This window comes from Callospermophilus lateralis, chromosome 4, assembly GCF_048772815.1.
Source record: "Callospermophilus lateralis isolate mCalLat2 chromosome 4, mCalLat2.hap1, whole genome shotgun sequence".
NCBI lineage: Eukaryota > Metazoa > Chordata > Mammalia > Rodentia > Sciuridae > Callospermophilus > Callospermophilus lateralis.
Genome location: NC_135308.1, coordinates 11,175,205 through 11,192,443, shown reverse-complemented (window position 1 = coordinate 11,192,443; position 17,239 = coordinate 11,175,205). Strand labels below are relative to the sequence as shown.

At 37.1% G+C, this 17,239-nt stretch overlaps 1 protein-coding gene across 1 annotated transcript in view; it reads left to right on the top strand.

Moving 5' to 3' along the window:
* Cdca2 (cell division cycle associated 2) overlaps positions 1 to 17,239 on the top strand; it is a 53,990-nt gene that overhangs the window by 16,144 nt on the left and 20,607 nt on the right. Inside the window, exons 7-10 of the mRNA XM_076853480.1 lie at positions 10,203 to 10,414; positions 13,193 to 13,277; positions 14,034 to 14,278; positions 16,298 to 16,364. Coding sequence (XP_076709595.1) covers positions 10,203 to 10,414; positions 13,193 to 13,277; positions 14,034 to 14,278; positions 16,298 to 16,364 — 609 coding nt within the window. The remainder of the gene's footprint in view (positions 1 to 10,202; positions 10,415 to 13,192; positions 13,278 to 14,033; positions 14,279 to 16,297; positions 16,365 to 17,239) is intronic.

Genomic DNA, 17,239 nt, shown 5'->3' with positions numbered 1-17,239 from the left:
ACTTATACACTAAAACTTCAGAAGACTAACATGATTCCATACTTTTTAGGAGCTTTCATGATTTCATACTTTTTAGGAGCTCTCAAACTAGTAGGAATGTATTGGAATTATTGGAATATGAGCAATTTATTTTTTGAACTGCTGTCTTAATTGGTCAAGTATTTCCAAGCTAATAGAATGTAGTATAAAGAGTAGGGGCTACTAATATATTAAGTCTGTTTTGTTAGAGTAGCACTATATGTAAATTTTGCTACTTATTTCTCTTTTTAAGGATACAAAAAGTCTTCATAGGATGCAGAAGTTATTTATCCTTTCCCAAAATTCATTTTCTCATATTCAGTGAGAGTTGCTACCACAGTTTCAGGCTTGCCTGTTTTTTATTTGTTTTTGTTTTTTAAAAGTAAAATTCCGGTGGGACATAGTTGTATCTTGCTTTTTTATTTATTCTGATAATTTCCACCATTTAGTTGCAGTGTATATTTATATCCACTATTTTATCATATATTTTCTAGTTTTTTGTTCCTGTCTGTTCTTGCCACCTTTAGGTTTATTTGACTTTGACTTTAGAATTCCATTTTAATTTCTTGCCTTTCACCTAGGTTGCATCCTTTTTTATTATTACTCTGGGACTATATAACATAACATTTTTTGCTTCTCACAGTCTTCTTACAATTAATATTGTACAACTTCACATAGAATATAGAAATTTACCAGTTGTACAGCTTGATTCCTATCCCCCACCATGACTTTTTTGTTCTTTTTTAAAAAAATTATTTATTTATTTTTGATTAATGGAAGGTATGTTATTTACTACTTTGAATAAAATGAAGCCAGAGGGGTCAATAAGTGAAGCTTTTCGTGAAGGACAGTGTTTTCACCCCTATTAAAATATTAATATGTCCCCATTCCATGGCTGCTTCACTAGTCAATTCTTAAATATATTAATTTAGTTTTCAGGCTAAGTGCTTTCCCAAGTCTTGTCCAGGCAAATAAGATAAAACAATGGGTAATAGACACATCAAATAATGGTCATGGTCAGTGTTAACTTTTTTGCAAGCAGGGACTATGGGAAAGGACTGTCCTGAGCAGGAAAAGAAAGTTGCACTCAAGGACACACTAAGACTTTGCATCTTTCCAGCTTGAGAAACCTCTGCACTATTAAATCTTATCAATTCATATTATCTCTGAGAATCTGTATAGTCAGCAAAGTTCTCTTCAACAAGTGAATCTCAAGGTTCACAAATGATCGACACACAAATGATCTTTTCTGGACTGACTGTATCCTTCACTTTTGTTACAGTGATTCATATTTCCTTGTTTGTAAAACTAGATTTTCTATGTTGTAGGAGAGAAGGCTGGTAAATTTGTTGGGGGGGGCCAGAGCAACGGGTACAGGTTGAGAATCAATGAGTTGGTGATTGATTCATCTTTCTTTAACCAGCAGGAATCATCCAGTTGGGAGAGCAGTGACAATTAAATCATAAATCTAAACTGTCGTGTGTGTGTGTGTGTGTGTGTGTGTGTGTAGTTTTTTTTTAGAATTTGTTCTAATTAGTTATATATAACAGTAGAATGTATTCTGATACATTGTATACAAATAGAGAGCAACTTCTCCCTTTTGCTGAATATGGTGTAAAGTCACACCAGTAGGGTAATCATACATGTATGTAGGATAATGATGTCCGTTTCACTCCCCTGTTCTTCCCATTCTCACTTCCTCTCCCCTCGCTCCCCTCTACACAATCCAGAGTTCCTTCATTTTTAGCCACCCATCCACCCCCAATATGGATTAGCATCTGCTTATCAGAGAAAACATTTGGCCTTTGGTTTTGGGGGTTTGGCTTATTTCACTTTAGCATGATAATCTCCAGCTCCATCCATTTACCTGCAAACACTATAATTTCATTCTTCCCTAAGGCTGAGTAATATTCCATTGTGTATATGTACCACATTTTCTTTATCCATTCATCTGTTGAAGGTCATCTAGGTTGGTGCCATAGTTTAGCTATCATAAATTGAGCTGCTATAAGCATGGATGTGGCTGTGTCAAATGGTAGTTTGTAAGGAAAACAAAAGGAGACAGAAGCAAGGTGCAGAGGCAAAGCAAAAGCTGCTTGCCTGAGCTGCTAGCTTTATTTATATCAATAGGTTACTTTAAGTCATTGGCATCCTTAGTACATATTGTTCATTGAATCACTAGGTAGGTTACGGACCTAGCAACATTATGCTATTTATTCCTCAGTTGTGTACTAAGTTGCAATGTGCAATGTTAGGAGCTTTGTGAAGCTCTCAAGAAAGTCCATTGGATAAAGTTATTGTTAGGTGGGCAGGTTTAGGCTCAGTGAAACATTGTAGTTGACTAAAGATTCCTTTATTCCCAGGAGCTGAGTGTCTGAGAGCAAGGTCAAGGCTGATAAGACTCTAGCCCAGAGCCTCCTCATGAAGGATGTTACCATAGCAGCTAGGCAATGCACATGTATTAGTTATCATACTAGTTCCAGGGAAAAACTGCTGAATATTCTAAGTGTGGAAAACAGCACCTGTTACCTGCCAGGAGTGAACACTGCCTTAAACATTTCCACAGCCAGAATCCTTACAGTGGTTCCATTCTAAGTTTTCTGAGGAATCTCCATACTGCCTTCTAGAGTCCTTGCACCAATTTGCAGTCCCACCAGCAATGTATGAGTACACCTTTCCTCCCACATTCTCGCCAACATTTATTGTTACTTGTCTTCTTGATAATTGTCATTCTGACTAGAGTGAGATGAAATCTTAGAGTAGTTTTAATTTGCATTTCTCTAATCGCTAGAGATGATGAACATTTTTTCACATGTTCATTGATTGATTATATTTCTTCTGTGAAGAAGAAATTTATTTATTGATTGGGTTATTAACCCATTTATTGATGGGGCTACTTGTTGGTTTTTTTTGTTTTGTTTTTTGGTGCTAAGTGTTTTGATTTCTTTATACGTCCTAGAGATTAATGCTTTAATCAGAGGTGCATATGGTAGAAATTTTCTCCCAATCTGTAGGCTCTCTCCTCACATGATTTGTTGTTTCCTTTGCTGAGAAAAATCTTTTTAATTTGAATCCATTCCATTTATTGATTCTTGATTTTATTTCTTGTGCTTTGGGAGTCTGGTTAAGGAAGTTAGTTTCTAAGCTGACATGGTGGAGATTTGGTCCTAATTTTTCCTGTATTAGGCACAGGGTCTCTGTTCTAGTGCCCAAGTCTTTGATCCACTTTGAGTTGATTTTTGTACAGGGTGAGAAATAGGTAATTAATTTCATTTTGCTACATATGGATATCCAATTTTGCCAGCACCATTTGTTGAATAGGCTATCTTTTCTCCAATGTATGTTTTTGGTGCCTTTGTCTAGTAGGAGATAACTTTATTCATGTGGGTTTATCTCTGTGTTTTCTGTGTGTACCATTGGTCTACATGTCTATTTTGGTGCCAATACCATGCTGTTTTTGTTACTATAGCTCTGTAGTACAGTTTATAAGGTCTGATATTGTGATGCCTCCTCCCTCACTCTTCTTGCTAAGGATTGCTTTGGCTATTCTGGGTCTCTTCTTTTTCCAAATAAATTTCATGATTGTTTTTTCTATTTCTAAGAGGAATGCTATTGGGATTTTAATTGGATTCCACTAAATCTATATAAAGCCATTTCATAGATTGGTAGTATGGCCATTTTGACAATATTAATTCAAGAACATGTGAGATCTTTCCATATTCTAAAGTCTTCTTCAAATTCTTTCGTGTTCTGTAGTTTTCGTTATAGGGGTCTTTTTCCTTTATTGTTAGATTTAGTCCCAAGTATCTTCTTTCTTTTTTTTTTTTTTTTTTTTGCTATTGTGAATGGGTGTAGTTTTCCTAACTTCTCTTGAAGTGGATTCATCACTGATGTATAGAAATGCATTTGATGTCTGAGAATTGATTTCATATCCTGCTGCTTTGCTGAATTGATTTACTAGCTCTAGGAGTTTTCTGGTGGAATTTTTTGGATCTTGTAAATATAGAATCATCTCATCAGCAAACTCAGTTTTACTTCTTCTTTTCCTAGTTGTATCCCTTTAATTTCTTTCGTCTAATTACTCTGGCTAGAGTTTCCAGGACTATGCTGAATAGAAGTGGTGAAAGAAGGCATCCCTGCCTTGTTCCAGTTTTTAAAGGGAATGTTTTCAATTTTTTTCCATTTCCAATGATGTTGGCCTTGGGCTTAGCACAGATAGCATTTACAGTGTTGAGATATGTTCCTACTATTCCTAGTTTTTCTAGTGTTTTGAACACGAAGAGGTGCTCTTTTTTGTCAAACACTTTAAGTCTCTTGATGTGATGAATTAGGTTTATTGATTATTGTATGTTGAACCAACCTTGCATCTCTAGAATGAATCCCACTTGATTATAATACACTATCTTTTTAGTATGTTTTTGTAAGTGATTTGCCAGAATTTTATTGAGAATTTTTGCATCTATGTTCATCAGGGATATTGGTCTGACTTTTTTTTTTTTTTTTTTTTTTTCGTGTGAGTTTGTCTGGTTTTGGTATCAGGGTGATACTAGCCTCATAAAATGAGTTTGGAAGGATTCCCTCCTTTTCTATTTCATGGCATACTTTGAGGAATATTGGTTTTAATTCTTTGAAAGTCTTGTAGAACTGAGAAACCCTTAGCTACACTAATGAAGAGAAAGAACACCCAAATTACTAAAATTCATGATAAAAAAGAAAATATCTTGATGGATACTACTGAAATACAGAAGGTAATTAGACACTATTTTGGAAATTTATATTCCAATAAAATAGAAGATCTCAAAGATATCCACAAATTTCTAGACCCATATGAACTACCCGAACTGAATGCAAGAGGACATACACAATTTAAACAGAACGGTTTTGAGCAGTGGGATAGAAGAAGCCATCAAAGCCTACTAACTAAAAAAAGCCCAGGACCTCAGGGATTCTCCAGCCATCTCCAATGGCTGTGTTTGAACGTGGAGCTGTGAGCTAGGTCAGAGTGCCACAGTGATCTGGGCTTTCTGGAACTGGGAAATTTCACTCAGTGGTTCCTGGAAGAGCAGCTTCCTTTCCTTAATGATTCCAACATTGCCCATCCTTCACAAATGGCTCCCAACACAGTAACATGTTATTAAGTCTCCAGGTGTTGGAGTAGCTTCTATTTTTTATTTTGTCGTTGATTTCTAGTTTCATTCCATTACAGTCTGATAGAATGTAGGGTAGTATTTCTATTTTTTTGTATATGCTAAGAGTTGCTTTGTGACATAACTTATGGCCATTTTTTTGGAAAAGGATCCATGTGCTGCTCAATGATGGATGAAATATTCTATATGTCTGTTAAGTCTAAATTATTGATAAGTCACTCAGAATTATTGTGTTATGGTCTCTTTGATTCTTGAAATCGAGAAGAGTTTGTTTGATGTATGTAGATACTCCATTGTTTGGGCCATGGATACGATTGTTGTATCTTGTTGATGTATGATTCCCTTAAACAGTATGAAATGTCCTTCTTTATCCCTTCTGACTAACTTTGGCTTGAAGTTCACTTTCTCTGATATGAGGATGGAAACCCCCACTTGTTTGCGCAGTTCACTTGAGTGGTATTTTTTTTTTTTTTTACCATCCTTTCACCTTTGTACTGTGGATGTCTTTTTTCTAGGAGATGAGTCTCTCCTAGACAGCATATTTTTGGGTCTTTTATTTTTTTAATCCCAGTCTGCCAACTGATGAATTTAGGCCATAACATTCAGGGTTAATATGGAAATATGCTTTAAATTCCTGGTCATTTTAGTTTATTTTTGATTTTTAACTTGACTTTGCTGATTTTCTTGTTTACCACAGAAGGTTTTTATTTGATCTTCAAGTGTAAAGCTAAGTTTTGCTGGATATAAAATTCTCGGTTGTAGGGACTGGGATTGTGGCTCAGTGGTAGAGCGCTCACCTAAAATTCTTGGTTGATATCCATTTATATATGTTATTCCAAGACCTCCTGGCGTTGAGGGTCTGGGTTGAGAAATTAGTTGATATCCAAATTGGTTTATTTATTTATTTATTTTTCTTCACAGCCTTTAAAATTCTCTTCTTATTCTGTGTGTTAGTAATTCTCATTATAATGTGCCTCGGTGCGGGGCTGCTGTAATTTTATACATTTGGGGTCCTGTAAGCCTCTTACAGTTGATTTTCCATTTCATTTTTTAGATTTGGGAGATTTTCTGATATGTCATTGAAAAGATTGTGCATTACTTTGGTTTGTATCTCCATGCCTTTGTCTATTCCAATAAATCTTAAGTTTGGACTTTTCCTATTATCACATGTTTCTTGGAAGTTCTGTTCATGGTTTCTTGCCATCTTTAGGGAATGGTCAACTTTATTTTCAAGAATATATTTTGTCTTCATTGTCTGAGATTCTGTCTTCTAAGTGGTCTAGTGTGTTCGTGATGCTTTCTATTGAATTTATTGTTTGATTTATTGATTCCTTTATTTCGAGGATTTCTGCTTGTTTCCCTGCTCCCCCCACAAATCTCTTACTCTATTGAAGTGATCTTTCACTTCCAGTATTTTCTCTTTGATTTCACTCCTTATACTATCCTTTACTTTGCAGATTAAATTAACTATGTGCATTCTAAATTTCTCTGATATTTCTTATACTGTGTTGTCTATGAATTCTATTGTTGGAACATCTTTTTGTTTGAGGTTTTTGAGGCACTTTGTTCCCTTGTTTTTTCACATTGTTTGTGCATTTTCCCATCTAGAAGTATGGATCTGAGGCAGTACAGTTTCTACCCTGAAGTCCAATTATAGTGTCCCTGAAGGCTTCCAGTACCTCACTTTTAAGGGAGAGACTAATAATAACAGCACCCAATGCAAACAATATACAATCTTAAATAGCTCTTATTTTGGCATCTCCAGTTTTGTTGTAATAAACAGAAATGATGTGTTCAATTATTGTCTATAGTATGAACAGTAAGTTTGCTAAAAGGGTTTATGATTTCAAATGATGGACAAACAGGAGAGAGGATGTGATACTTATGAGGGAGAAGAAGAGAAAATAGAGATAAAAAGTTATAATTAAGAGCAAAGGAAGAATTAACAGAGGTTGGCTGTTAACATGAGAGAAGTGAGGGAAAAAAATCTAGTGAGACAGATAAGTGAGGGAGAAAATATATACAAATAAAACAAAACGTAAAAATATAAGAATAGGGGCTGGAGTTGTGGCTCAGTGGTAGAATGCTCGCCTAGCATGCATGGGGCACTGGGATTGATCCTCAGCACCACATAAAAATAAAATAAAGATATGGTATCCACCTAAAACTAAAGAGAAAATTTAAAAAATATTTTTAAAAATATAAGAATATACAATCACACTGTAATATCCTATTCAGACATCCCACTCCTCAATAAACTGATACATGAAAAACATTTGGATTCAGAGATGGTAGAGATGTGAGGGGGGGGAGGAAAAAAGGAAAGTCTCTTTGGAAAACTGACCAATTGCTTTTGTTGGCTTTTAAAATTTTTCTCAGCTTTTCTTTTCTGATAGATGGGGTTGTCTGAAGTTTGATGGTAGCTCCAGTTCAGTGGGTGCTGGGCGGATTGGCTGGGCAAGCTGGGAGCAAGATGCCCTCTCCCCCTCTTTACATCTTCCCACTTGTTGTCACCAGCCCCTTTTCTCCCTTACACTTCAGGACTCACTGAGCTGGAGAGAGCCCGGTTTTCTCCAGTTTCTCCATCCGGGTAATTGGGCCTAGTCTCTGACTTTCCATGGGCTTGCCAGGCCCATGCTGGCCCACATAGTCTCAGCTGCAATCTGATGAAGCTGAGCTCCAGATTCCCCAGGCTGTGCCCTGCTGCAGTCCCAAGATCTCAATGATGTTGCAGCTTGCAGAGAGACCACCAGGGGTTTGCTCACACAAAGGAGCAACCATGCAAAGAGGCAGCCAGATGGCGGCCACTAGCACACCCAGCAAGAAGACCTCAGGTGCAAGGAGACCTGCATGTACCCTGACAGTATATCTCCAAGTCTTGGCCGATGTCCCCAGACTGAGGCAGCCGCACCCCCAGATGGTGGTAGGGCAGTGGCAAACCTGCAGAGCCTTTGGCCCTGGACTCCCAGGCCCTAGCTAGTGTCCCAAGATGGTAGCAGCAGTGTGTAACCAAACCTGCAGGTTCCCTGACAATGGACTTCCAGGCAGCAACAGGCATTGAGCCCTGTGTGTGGACAGTCTGCAGGCAGCAGGCAAAAGGTAGGCAAACAGCAGCAAGGAATGCAGCTTCCCTTTAGTTCACCATCTTGGATCCCTCCTTCTTCGTTCTTTGTACTGGAAGTGTCGTATAATACGTATACTTTACTGTAGCTCCATAGCTGTTACAATTTTTAGTTTTAAGTATTTAAATAACAGGGGAGCTAGCCTTTTATATTTGCCTAGTATATACCATTTCTGCTCTTCTTCATCCTTTCCTAAAGATTGCTTCCTCTGGAATTTTCTCTTACCCTGAAAAAGAACTTCTTTAGCATTTTTTGTAGAGAGCATGTGCTCACTTTTAATTTTAATCCCATGATAGATGGATGGATAGATAGAAGCCTGCCTGGTCACTAAGGGCAGCCTGCCGCAGAGGCACTTGTAGGTTCAAACAGGAACTCCTTTATTGCCGGAACTCCCACGTTCACCACCCACACGGCCCTTCCAGGAACCCCCCCCAACCGGAAATCCCTCCTCCTGAACTTCACCAACAAACTCCCAAGAATCCCCGCAAGAACTCCAAAGTAGCGGGCGCCTGAGGCAGACAACAGGGGTCTATATATAACTGAATACGCAACTTAACTTAACCATTATCACCTCAATGGCTCACTGGTGTCACCTCTCAACCACTCCCTTCTGGCAAAAATGCCATGCATCTTCCTGACTAGGCTGTGGCCCTCAACAGCAGCCAGCTTATGAGCTTGTCACTATGATGACATAAGGCCCTCTTGCTTCCTGACCAATTCTCTTTGCTTTACTGTCATGTGACTTTGCTTAGGAGTGACATAGTCCTTAATAATACTTATAAATAGTTTTATAATATTTATAAATAGTATAGATAATAAAAATCATCATTCTACCAGTCACCTTACTCTACCTTCTGTCTGATACATGATGAGTATCAGAATTTCACTTGAGCATCCCAGTAAGCTGCCTAAAAGTTCTTCAATGAGACAGGGAAAAGTGGGTCTACTATGGCAGTGGGGCCTTATTATGAGTTACACTGTCTGGCTGTTTGGTGGCTTCCCAAGAGGTCATGTTTCAGACAGTGTGCCTCCAGGAAGAGGAAAACAATCCTGTAAAATGGAATTGAAAGTCCTTTGTTAAGGGGGCACCTGGACAGGAGGCCTTTATACCTTTGATCTCTGCCTTTAGTACAGTCAGTCTCTGCCCCTTCTGTACTGCTGCAGAAATTCAGAATAATTATGCTGCTGGTAGCCTCATGTGTCTCCCAGCACTGCTTGTCTGACCCTGCTGTTAGTCACTTCACACTCTTTCTCTTTCCCTTCATGCTTCCAAGTCTTTCCCTCCTGCCTTTTTTTTAACTTATAATTTATTTCTCATAAAGAAAAATATTTTTTTGTGTAAATATGTCTCAGAATTTTTCCTTTATAGGAGAATTCTTACATGTAAGTAACTAGAATAGAATTCAGATTTACCTTGGTTCTTGCACTTACCAATGCACAATCCACAGATGTGACACATTGACTTGGTTTGGTTTGATAACCTTACCTGCTTCTCATTTCCACCTCTCTTGCATATTGCCTCTGATTTTCAGCAGTAAAATTGCTCATTACTCAATGGTTTGCTTAGATTAGTTTTATAATGCAGGTAATAGGTATTATGAGCCGAGGTAGACCAGCAGTGTATGGCTCATTTATGGTGCTGTTTTCCAGCCTCTGACCTGGATTTCTATGGTGGCCAACATCTCTTGCTTGCTTTTTTCCCCTTATTCATCAGTTTTGAATTACAAACTGACTGATGGCCACTTCTCTGCCTTCTTTTTATAAGTCCAAATTAAATCCCAGATGCTCCTCCCTGAACAGGATGTATAAGGTTTGAATTTCTTCATAGCATGCTATTGTCTTTGCAATACATCAAATATTTTTGGTCTAGAACAAGGAGATTTGGACATCTCACAATCACATGTTCATCTTGAAGAATGCAAGGTTCCTGATTATGTAGAGGGCACAGAATCAAGTGATGCTGTTTTAATTGACATACTGACAGCAGGGGCAAGCTCAGACACAGTCCCCGAGGCCAAGTCATCAGCTACCACTGTGTGCAAGAGGGACATTCCATCCACTGACTCCTTTGTACTTCGTTCTGTATTGAAGAAACCTTCTGGCAACCTTTTTGCAGAGAACTTACAGGTAAGAAGAGAATCATATTTCCTACAGCAAATGAATAAGAATTCATTTTTCTTTAAAGCAATACCTCTGAAATGTCATGTATCATACTAATGTAAAAGGAAATGTAGTGTGTCAGTCTTTTACCTGTCTATCCAAAATGTTTGGTCTTAAAAAATAAGTCTTACAACCAAACTGTTAGGTCGGTGGTGGCGTGGTGGCGACTTAGTGGCAACTTAGAACAAAGCAGCCCACATCGGAAAAGAACATCAATCAGATGCCGGCGGAAACGCCTGTCAATCAGCCAGATCTCCTGACTAACGCCTGTCAATCCACAGGACCCCCTGGCCAATCCTGGAGTTCAGCCAACTCCCCTGACCAACTTCAAGGGGGCAAGGGACCCTAGAAACACCTTTTCCTGTCTTAAGCCCTTCCCTTCCAGCTGTAAGCCCCATAAAAGTCCAGTCCGGTTGAACTTCCGCATGGTTTCTCCTCAGACCCTCCTTCCTGTCCCCTCTGTGGGTCTGATCGAGTTCCGCCCGGGAGTGATATCTCAATAAAGCCTCCCCCGCCTGATCTGACACAAACTTTTTCCTTTTTTCTTTTTCTTTTTTTGGTTCAGTATTTCTTTATTGCACAAAGTACAGCAGTGAATGTTTCTATACATATCTCCATAGATATTCATATGATAATTTCTAGAACCCAGATCCTTGCACTGTCACCTTGGAGCTTGAGGAAATGCACTATCTCCGGTCCTACTCAAAGAGTTAACATTAGACCCTCTCTTTATTCAAGAAACCCAGGTGATTCATAGGTGTTTTAATATCAAACTTTTTTCTCTAAGCTTAGTTGAGATGAGAAAAGAGAAAGCTGGTGGGAAATAGGTGGCATTCATTGAGGAGTGTCTCTGGACAGTTCTGGTATCTTTATAGTGGTACACTCCAGGACAGATGTGAGCCCTATTTGGCATGTAGGTTAGGCTTAAGGGTTCTTCAGTGAACCCAGGTAAGAATGATGTTAAAATCTGTGTCAGGTTGCTCATGGAGGCTCAGGAGTCAGTGCCTGTTGTCAAATTCAGACTCAGAAATGTAATAACTGAGCAAATTATTTAACCTTTTCTTTTCCTGGTTTTCTACCTATAAAGGATATTAGTAATTCCCGTGTCTGGTAATTTAGCATTCAGTATATTGATAATTATATTTAATATATTGATGCTGATATTAAGTTAGCACCAGTGCCTGGCACATCAGAAATACAAATATTTTTTTCCAATGCACATGCATTTTAACACACAGCTATGCTGACAGATTTATTTTTAAAGCCAAAATGAAGTGATTACCTTTCGTCTTCATGGTCAGTTGCTATTTTAAGTGTTTTATCAACTTTTTGATTGAAGAACTGATTTAGATCTCTAGTACAGCACTGTTTATTTATATCTTTAGGTTAACTTCTCAGGTAACACCTTAACGATGTGTATAATTGTTTTTAAAAATATTATATAATAAACATCAGGTCCTGCCACTAGGATGATAGGAAGGCATGATTGTGTAGAGGATCTTTTTACTAAGTTGGCCCAAGTTGCTTGGCTTACAAAATTCAAGTTATTTGCTAACTTTTATGGTTGTTTTAATTAAAAATAAATCTAAAGGTAACCATGAATTTTGTGTGTATGTTAACTTTCTTCACAGTTTTGTTATGTAAATTTGCCTGGTCAGGAAAGAGAACTGATTTGAGAGATAGCAGGTTTAAGGAGGTTCATCTGGGGCAGAATTATTCTTGGCACGTGCTGCTCTTGGGATGGATGTAGTGGAGAAAAGGAAAAGCTCTCAAGAACAGTGAGTGGGTTGAGGCCGTACAAGTAGGTGGTGACTCAGAGGGGAGGGGACTTTGATCCAGTCCACAGACCAAACTCTCCTGAAAGTCCAGCAGCCCTGTGTTCCCCTTGTCTTTCTGCAGAGTTCACAATATCCCTCCTTTACAACTTGCCTCTCTGTAATCTTCATTTGGATAAACATGGACAAAAGCTGCCTTCTTTCGTGTAATGAAGGCAAGAAATTTGAGCATTTATGGAAGGTGCAATTCTCATGTTACAGATAAACACATCTGGTTAACTCATTTACCTGTTTAGTTTTTTTTTTTTCTTGTTTTAGTGCAATTCTTAACACTTTGGACTCCTTGTTTACTCTGTCTTGTCCTATACAAGATGCAGTACACTATAATTCTAGCCACTCACATTTTCCTTAATTTTATTTTCTAGGTTAAAGATGGAATGATTTAACTCACACTTATGGATTTCTGTTCTTAAATTTTGGCTTAAAATATTATGTGCCAAAATAATATGTAGAGAACCCATTTTTTCTTTGTATCTAACATCATGATGTTTTAGAACAATTATGAAGATTAAGATAATCTTAAGTACTATACTGTCTGCCCTTGACAAAAAAACTTCAAAATTGATATTCTTTTTTCTTAATTTATATATTTATTTCCTCAGTAATTTTATATCATTTTAAGGGTATAGTTCTTACCCGTGTTGATTAAATTTATTCTCAAATATTACATTTTTATGTCAATTTTACAATGACTGCTCACATCAAAATTGCCATTCTTTTTTTTTTTTTTTATCTTTATTTTACTTATTTGTCTTTATGTGGTGCTGAGGATCAAACCCAGTGTCTCACCTGTGCTAGGTGAGCACTCTACCACTGAACCACAATCCCAGTATCCTAAAATTGCCATTCTTAATAACTACATGTACATTTCTTTATAGAGAATCACCCATTGATTATCATTTTTGTTTAGGAGCACCATGACAACCACTGTGATGATTTGATTGATCCAGGCTTAATCTCAAATCTTTCCAACTGTTGCGAAGAACAAAAAGCAGGTAAAAAATTCATATTTACTTTTAAGCCTGAGGGCATCATTTCTTGTTAACAAAATCTAATATATCCCATTTTCAGTGATCCACTAATGCTTTGATGCTCCTGAAATTATGTAGGAATGAAAGCTGTTTGGGAGGGATTGAATTTCTTTGGAGAGCCTTAGAATTGGTCTGAGGCTGAGTGTGTAGTTCAGTAGTAGCTGGCCCAATATGGGGAGGCCCTAGGTTCTGTCCCCAGCACTGCAAAAGAATTTTTTTTAATGTTTGTCTGTTTCACCTATGTCCATTTTATTTAATGGTAGAATTATAAAGAATATATATATGTATGTTCTTTTATATATACGTGTATGTGTGTATGTATGTGTATATGTGCATGTGTGTGTGTGTGTGTGTTTTGGGGGGGGTGCTACTGGGGATTGAACTCAGGGCCACTGAGCCACATCCCCAGCCCTATTTTGCATTTTATTTAGAGACAGGGTCTCCGAGTTGCTTAATGCCTCACTTTTGCTAAGGCTGGCTTTCACCTCGCAATCCTCTTGCGTCCCGAGCCACTGGGATTACAAGCGTATGCCACTGTGCCCAGCAAAAACTTTATATTTAATTTTATAAACTATTAAGATATTTATGCAAAATTATACTTTAAAATCTGTGCCATATTCTCTTTGCCATTTTGGATTTGCTTTATAAACCATTTTTTATTCAAATAATAATTTGAATTAGGGCTTAATTTTTTAACATATTCCTATTTATTATTTGTAGAAGATCAAGAAAGTCTTAAAACACCGGCCTTTCTAAATGTGAGGAAGAGGAAGAGAGTTACTTTTGGAGAGGATCTAAGCCCAGAAGTGTTTGATGAATCTTTGCCAGCAAACACTCCATTGCGTAAAGGAGGAACACCTGTCCGACAAAAGGATTTGAGTAGTGTTAGTCCTCTGCTACTTGAGCAATCACCAGTTCCTGAGCAGTTGCCTCAACCAAATTTTGAGGACAAGGGGGAGAATCTTGTAAGTGTGATGAGTGCAGAACAAGCTTGTTGGATTTTCTTCAGGTCATACCTGTTTTGTATGGGCAGTAGCTATGCTTTGAAATCATGAGGTAGACTAAATGAAGTGCCACCATTTTTTTTAAATCTAGTTTCTATGTAGATTTTTTTTCCTGTTTTGCCCTCTTACAAACAATACTTCCATGATTCCTTGTACATAGCATATTTCATGGGACTTAACTGCTGTAAGATGTACCATTGTTTTATGTCTCACTAAGAGAAAGTGCTGAAAATTAAAAACACCGTGAATTGTAAGATGTACTCAGATTTTATAGGTACTGGAATATGAAAGAAGACCATTTTAAAATTAAAATACTGCAAAAATTCCTGTATTTTTAAAACTGAAAAAAATCATGCAAAAAATTAGTAAACCTTTAATCAGGCTAATGAAAAAAGGAAGAAAAATTGCCAATATTAGGAAGAAGAGAAATGACAGCTCTATATCTTAACAAATATTAAAGGGTAAATAATGGAATTGTTACAGTTTAATTATGAGATGTTCCCAAAAACTCATAAATGAGATAATATAAGTAAGTTTAGAGGTGAAATGACTGGGTTCTGAGAGCCTTAAACTAAACTGTAGGCCAGCAGGGTGTGGCTGGAGGAGATAGGTCTCTGGGTGCCTGCCTTTGGGGCATATATTTTGTCCCTGATGAATAGGGCTTTCTCTCTGCTTCTTTGTTGCCTTGTCTGAGCTGCTTTCCTCCCCTGTGCCTTTCCACTCTGATGGTCAGCCTCATCTTGGGCCCAAAACAATGGAGTCTACTTTCTGTAGCCTGAGATCTTTGAAACTGAGCCCCAAATAAACCTTTTCCTCCTCTAAAATTGTTCTTATCAGGTCTTTTGGTCGCAGCAATGAAAAAGCTGACCAAAACAGGAAAAGCTGTATGATCATCTCAGTAGATGCAGAAAAAGCATTTGACAAAATCCAGCATCCATTTTTGAGGAAAAAAGAAAGAATTAGAGCAAGCAGATTTAAAAAAGGATATTTCTTCAAATTGACCAATTTTATCTATGAAGTCCATGGTCTGTGAACACCGTGGCAATTAATGTGTTTATATTGCCACTTTATCCTTGAAGTTCCAGGAATAATATTGTAATGTTAGATTTTATTTATTATTAGGTTTTCTTACTTACTTTGCAGGCTTTAAACAAAAGCAGGAATAATATTGTAATGTTAGATTTTATTTATTATTAGGTTTTCTTACTTACTTTGCAGGCTTTAAACAAAAGTTTTTGTGTTTGTTTGTTTGTTTGTTGATGGTGCTGGGCATTGAACCCAGGGCCTTTGCATATAAAATTTAGTGCTTTGCCAATAAGGTACTGTCCCCAGCCCTTTTTAAATTTTGAGACAGGTTCTTTCTAAGTTTTCCAAACTCTCCTCAAAGTTGTGATCTCCTGCCTCAACCTCCTGAGTAGTTGGAGTTACATGAGGACTTCACTATGTCTGGAATGATGTGATTTTTTTTCTTTTTTCTTTTTTTTTTTTTTTGAGAGGAGAGAGAGAGAGGTTTTTTTGTTTTTTTAAAAAAGTATTTATTTTTCAGTTTTCGGTGGACACAACATCTTTATTTTATTTTTATGTGGTGGCTGAGGATGGAACCCAGCACCCCGAGCATGCCAGGCAAGCACGTTACCGCTTGAGCCACATCCCCAGCCCCATGTGAAATTTTTAATAAACCAAAAAGTAACTTATCAATGAATCATTAAGCAACTTTCACTTTTTAATAGAAATGTTGGTAGATTATAATTACTAACCATGGTTTCATTATAATGATGATTGTTCAGCGTTATAAAGAACATGTATTTTTAAATCTAATATCGTTGACTTCTCTTTAATCTTATTGCTTATTATAATCGTATTACAATTCCTCTTACCCAAATAAGACATTTTTCTTTTGGGCACATTATTTTTATATTAACTGAATTTAAAGATATCTAATTTCTACCACTCCCCCCTCCCCGCCCCCACTTTGTTTAGGAAAACATAGAACCACTTCAGGTATCATTTGGAGTTCTGAATCCTTCCGTTTCTGAGAATCTCTCAGGTATGACTTATATTTGTTACAGCAATTTATGCTTGGTTTTAAAAAAACAAACTACCACTGTAGTTTTTTAAAAAGTTTATGGGAAGTTGCTTATCTATCCCTTTCCCTTCTAAGTCCTATAATCACCCACATTTAACTTTCTGTGGTGGAAGTTAAATCTTGAAAATCCTTTTTTGAAGTGCTATCAGACTCTCAATTCTTAAGTATCAGCAGTAAGCGCCTATCATATTTTGCACAACTGGAATGATTTGAATTGTAAGATAAGGGTTATTCTTAAAGATCGAAAATGTTTCATCAATATTTGCATGGCATTTTTGGCACATGTACTTCCAAGGACCTTATCTTTTATTAAGGCAGCAGAGATTGCTCCCAGCTCTTCTTACAAACCAGGCATTGTTTGGTAAATGTTATAGATTGGGCTCTTGGAGTGGGAACGATTACTCAGCCTTTACTTCCCTTGTTGCAATCCTTTAATGGGTTCTTGTTGACACCAGCCATCTTATGAGCACAGAATCCAAGCCATATATTATTAAGTTTGTCCTAACTTTTGAGCTGTATGTAGTCTAATCACTTTCCAAAGTCTTAACTCTTAAACTCATTATAGTATTTTTTATAAAACAAATCAAATCAAAATTTTTCTTTTAATTAAGCAAGATATGTTCATGGTTATCTTAATGCTATTATAATTTCCTTCTTCAAAATATAGTTTGGAATAAATGGATATCTAAGAAAAAAGCATGCATTTATCATAATATGTGGTATTATGGTGTAATTTAGTCTGTTAGCATGATAATATGTTAAGCATTCACTACAGAAAGTGATGATATTCAGAAGCTTAAAGTGTTCTGAATTTTTAGATCTCAAAAATTATTCCT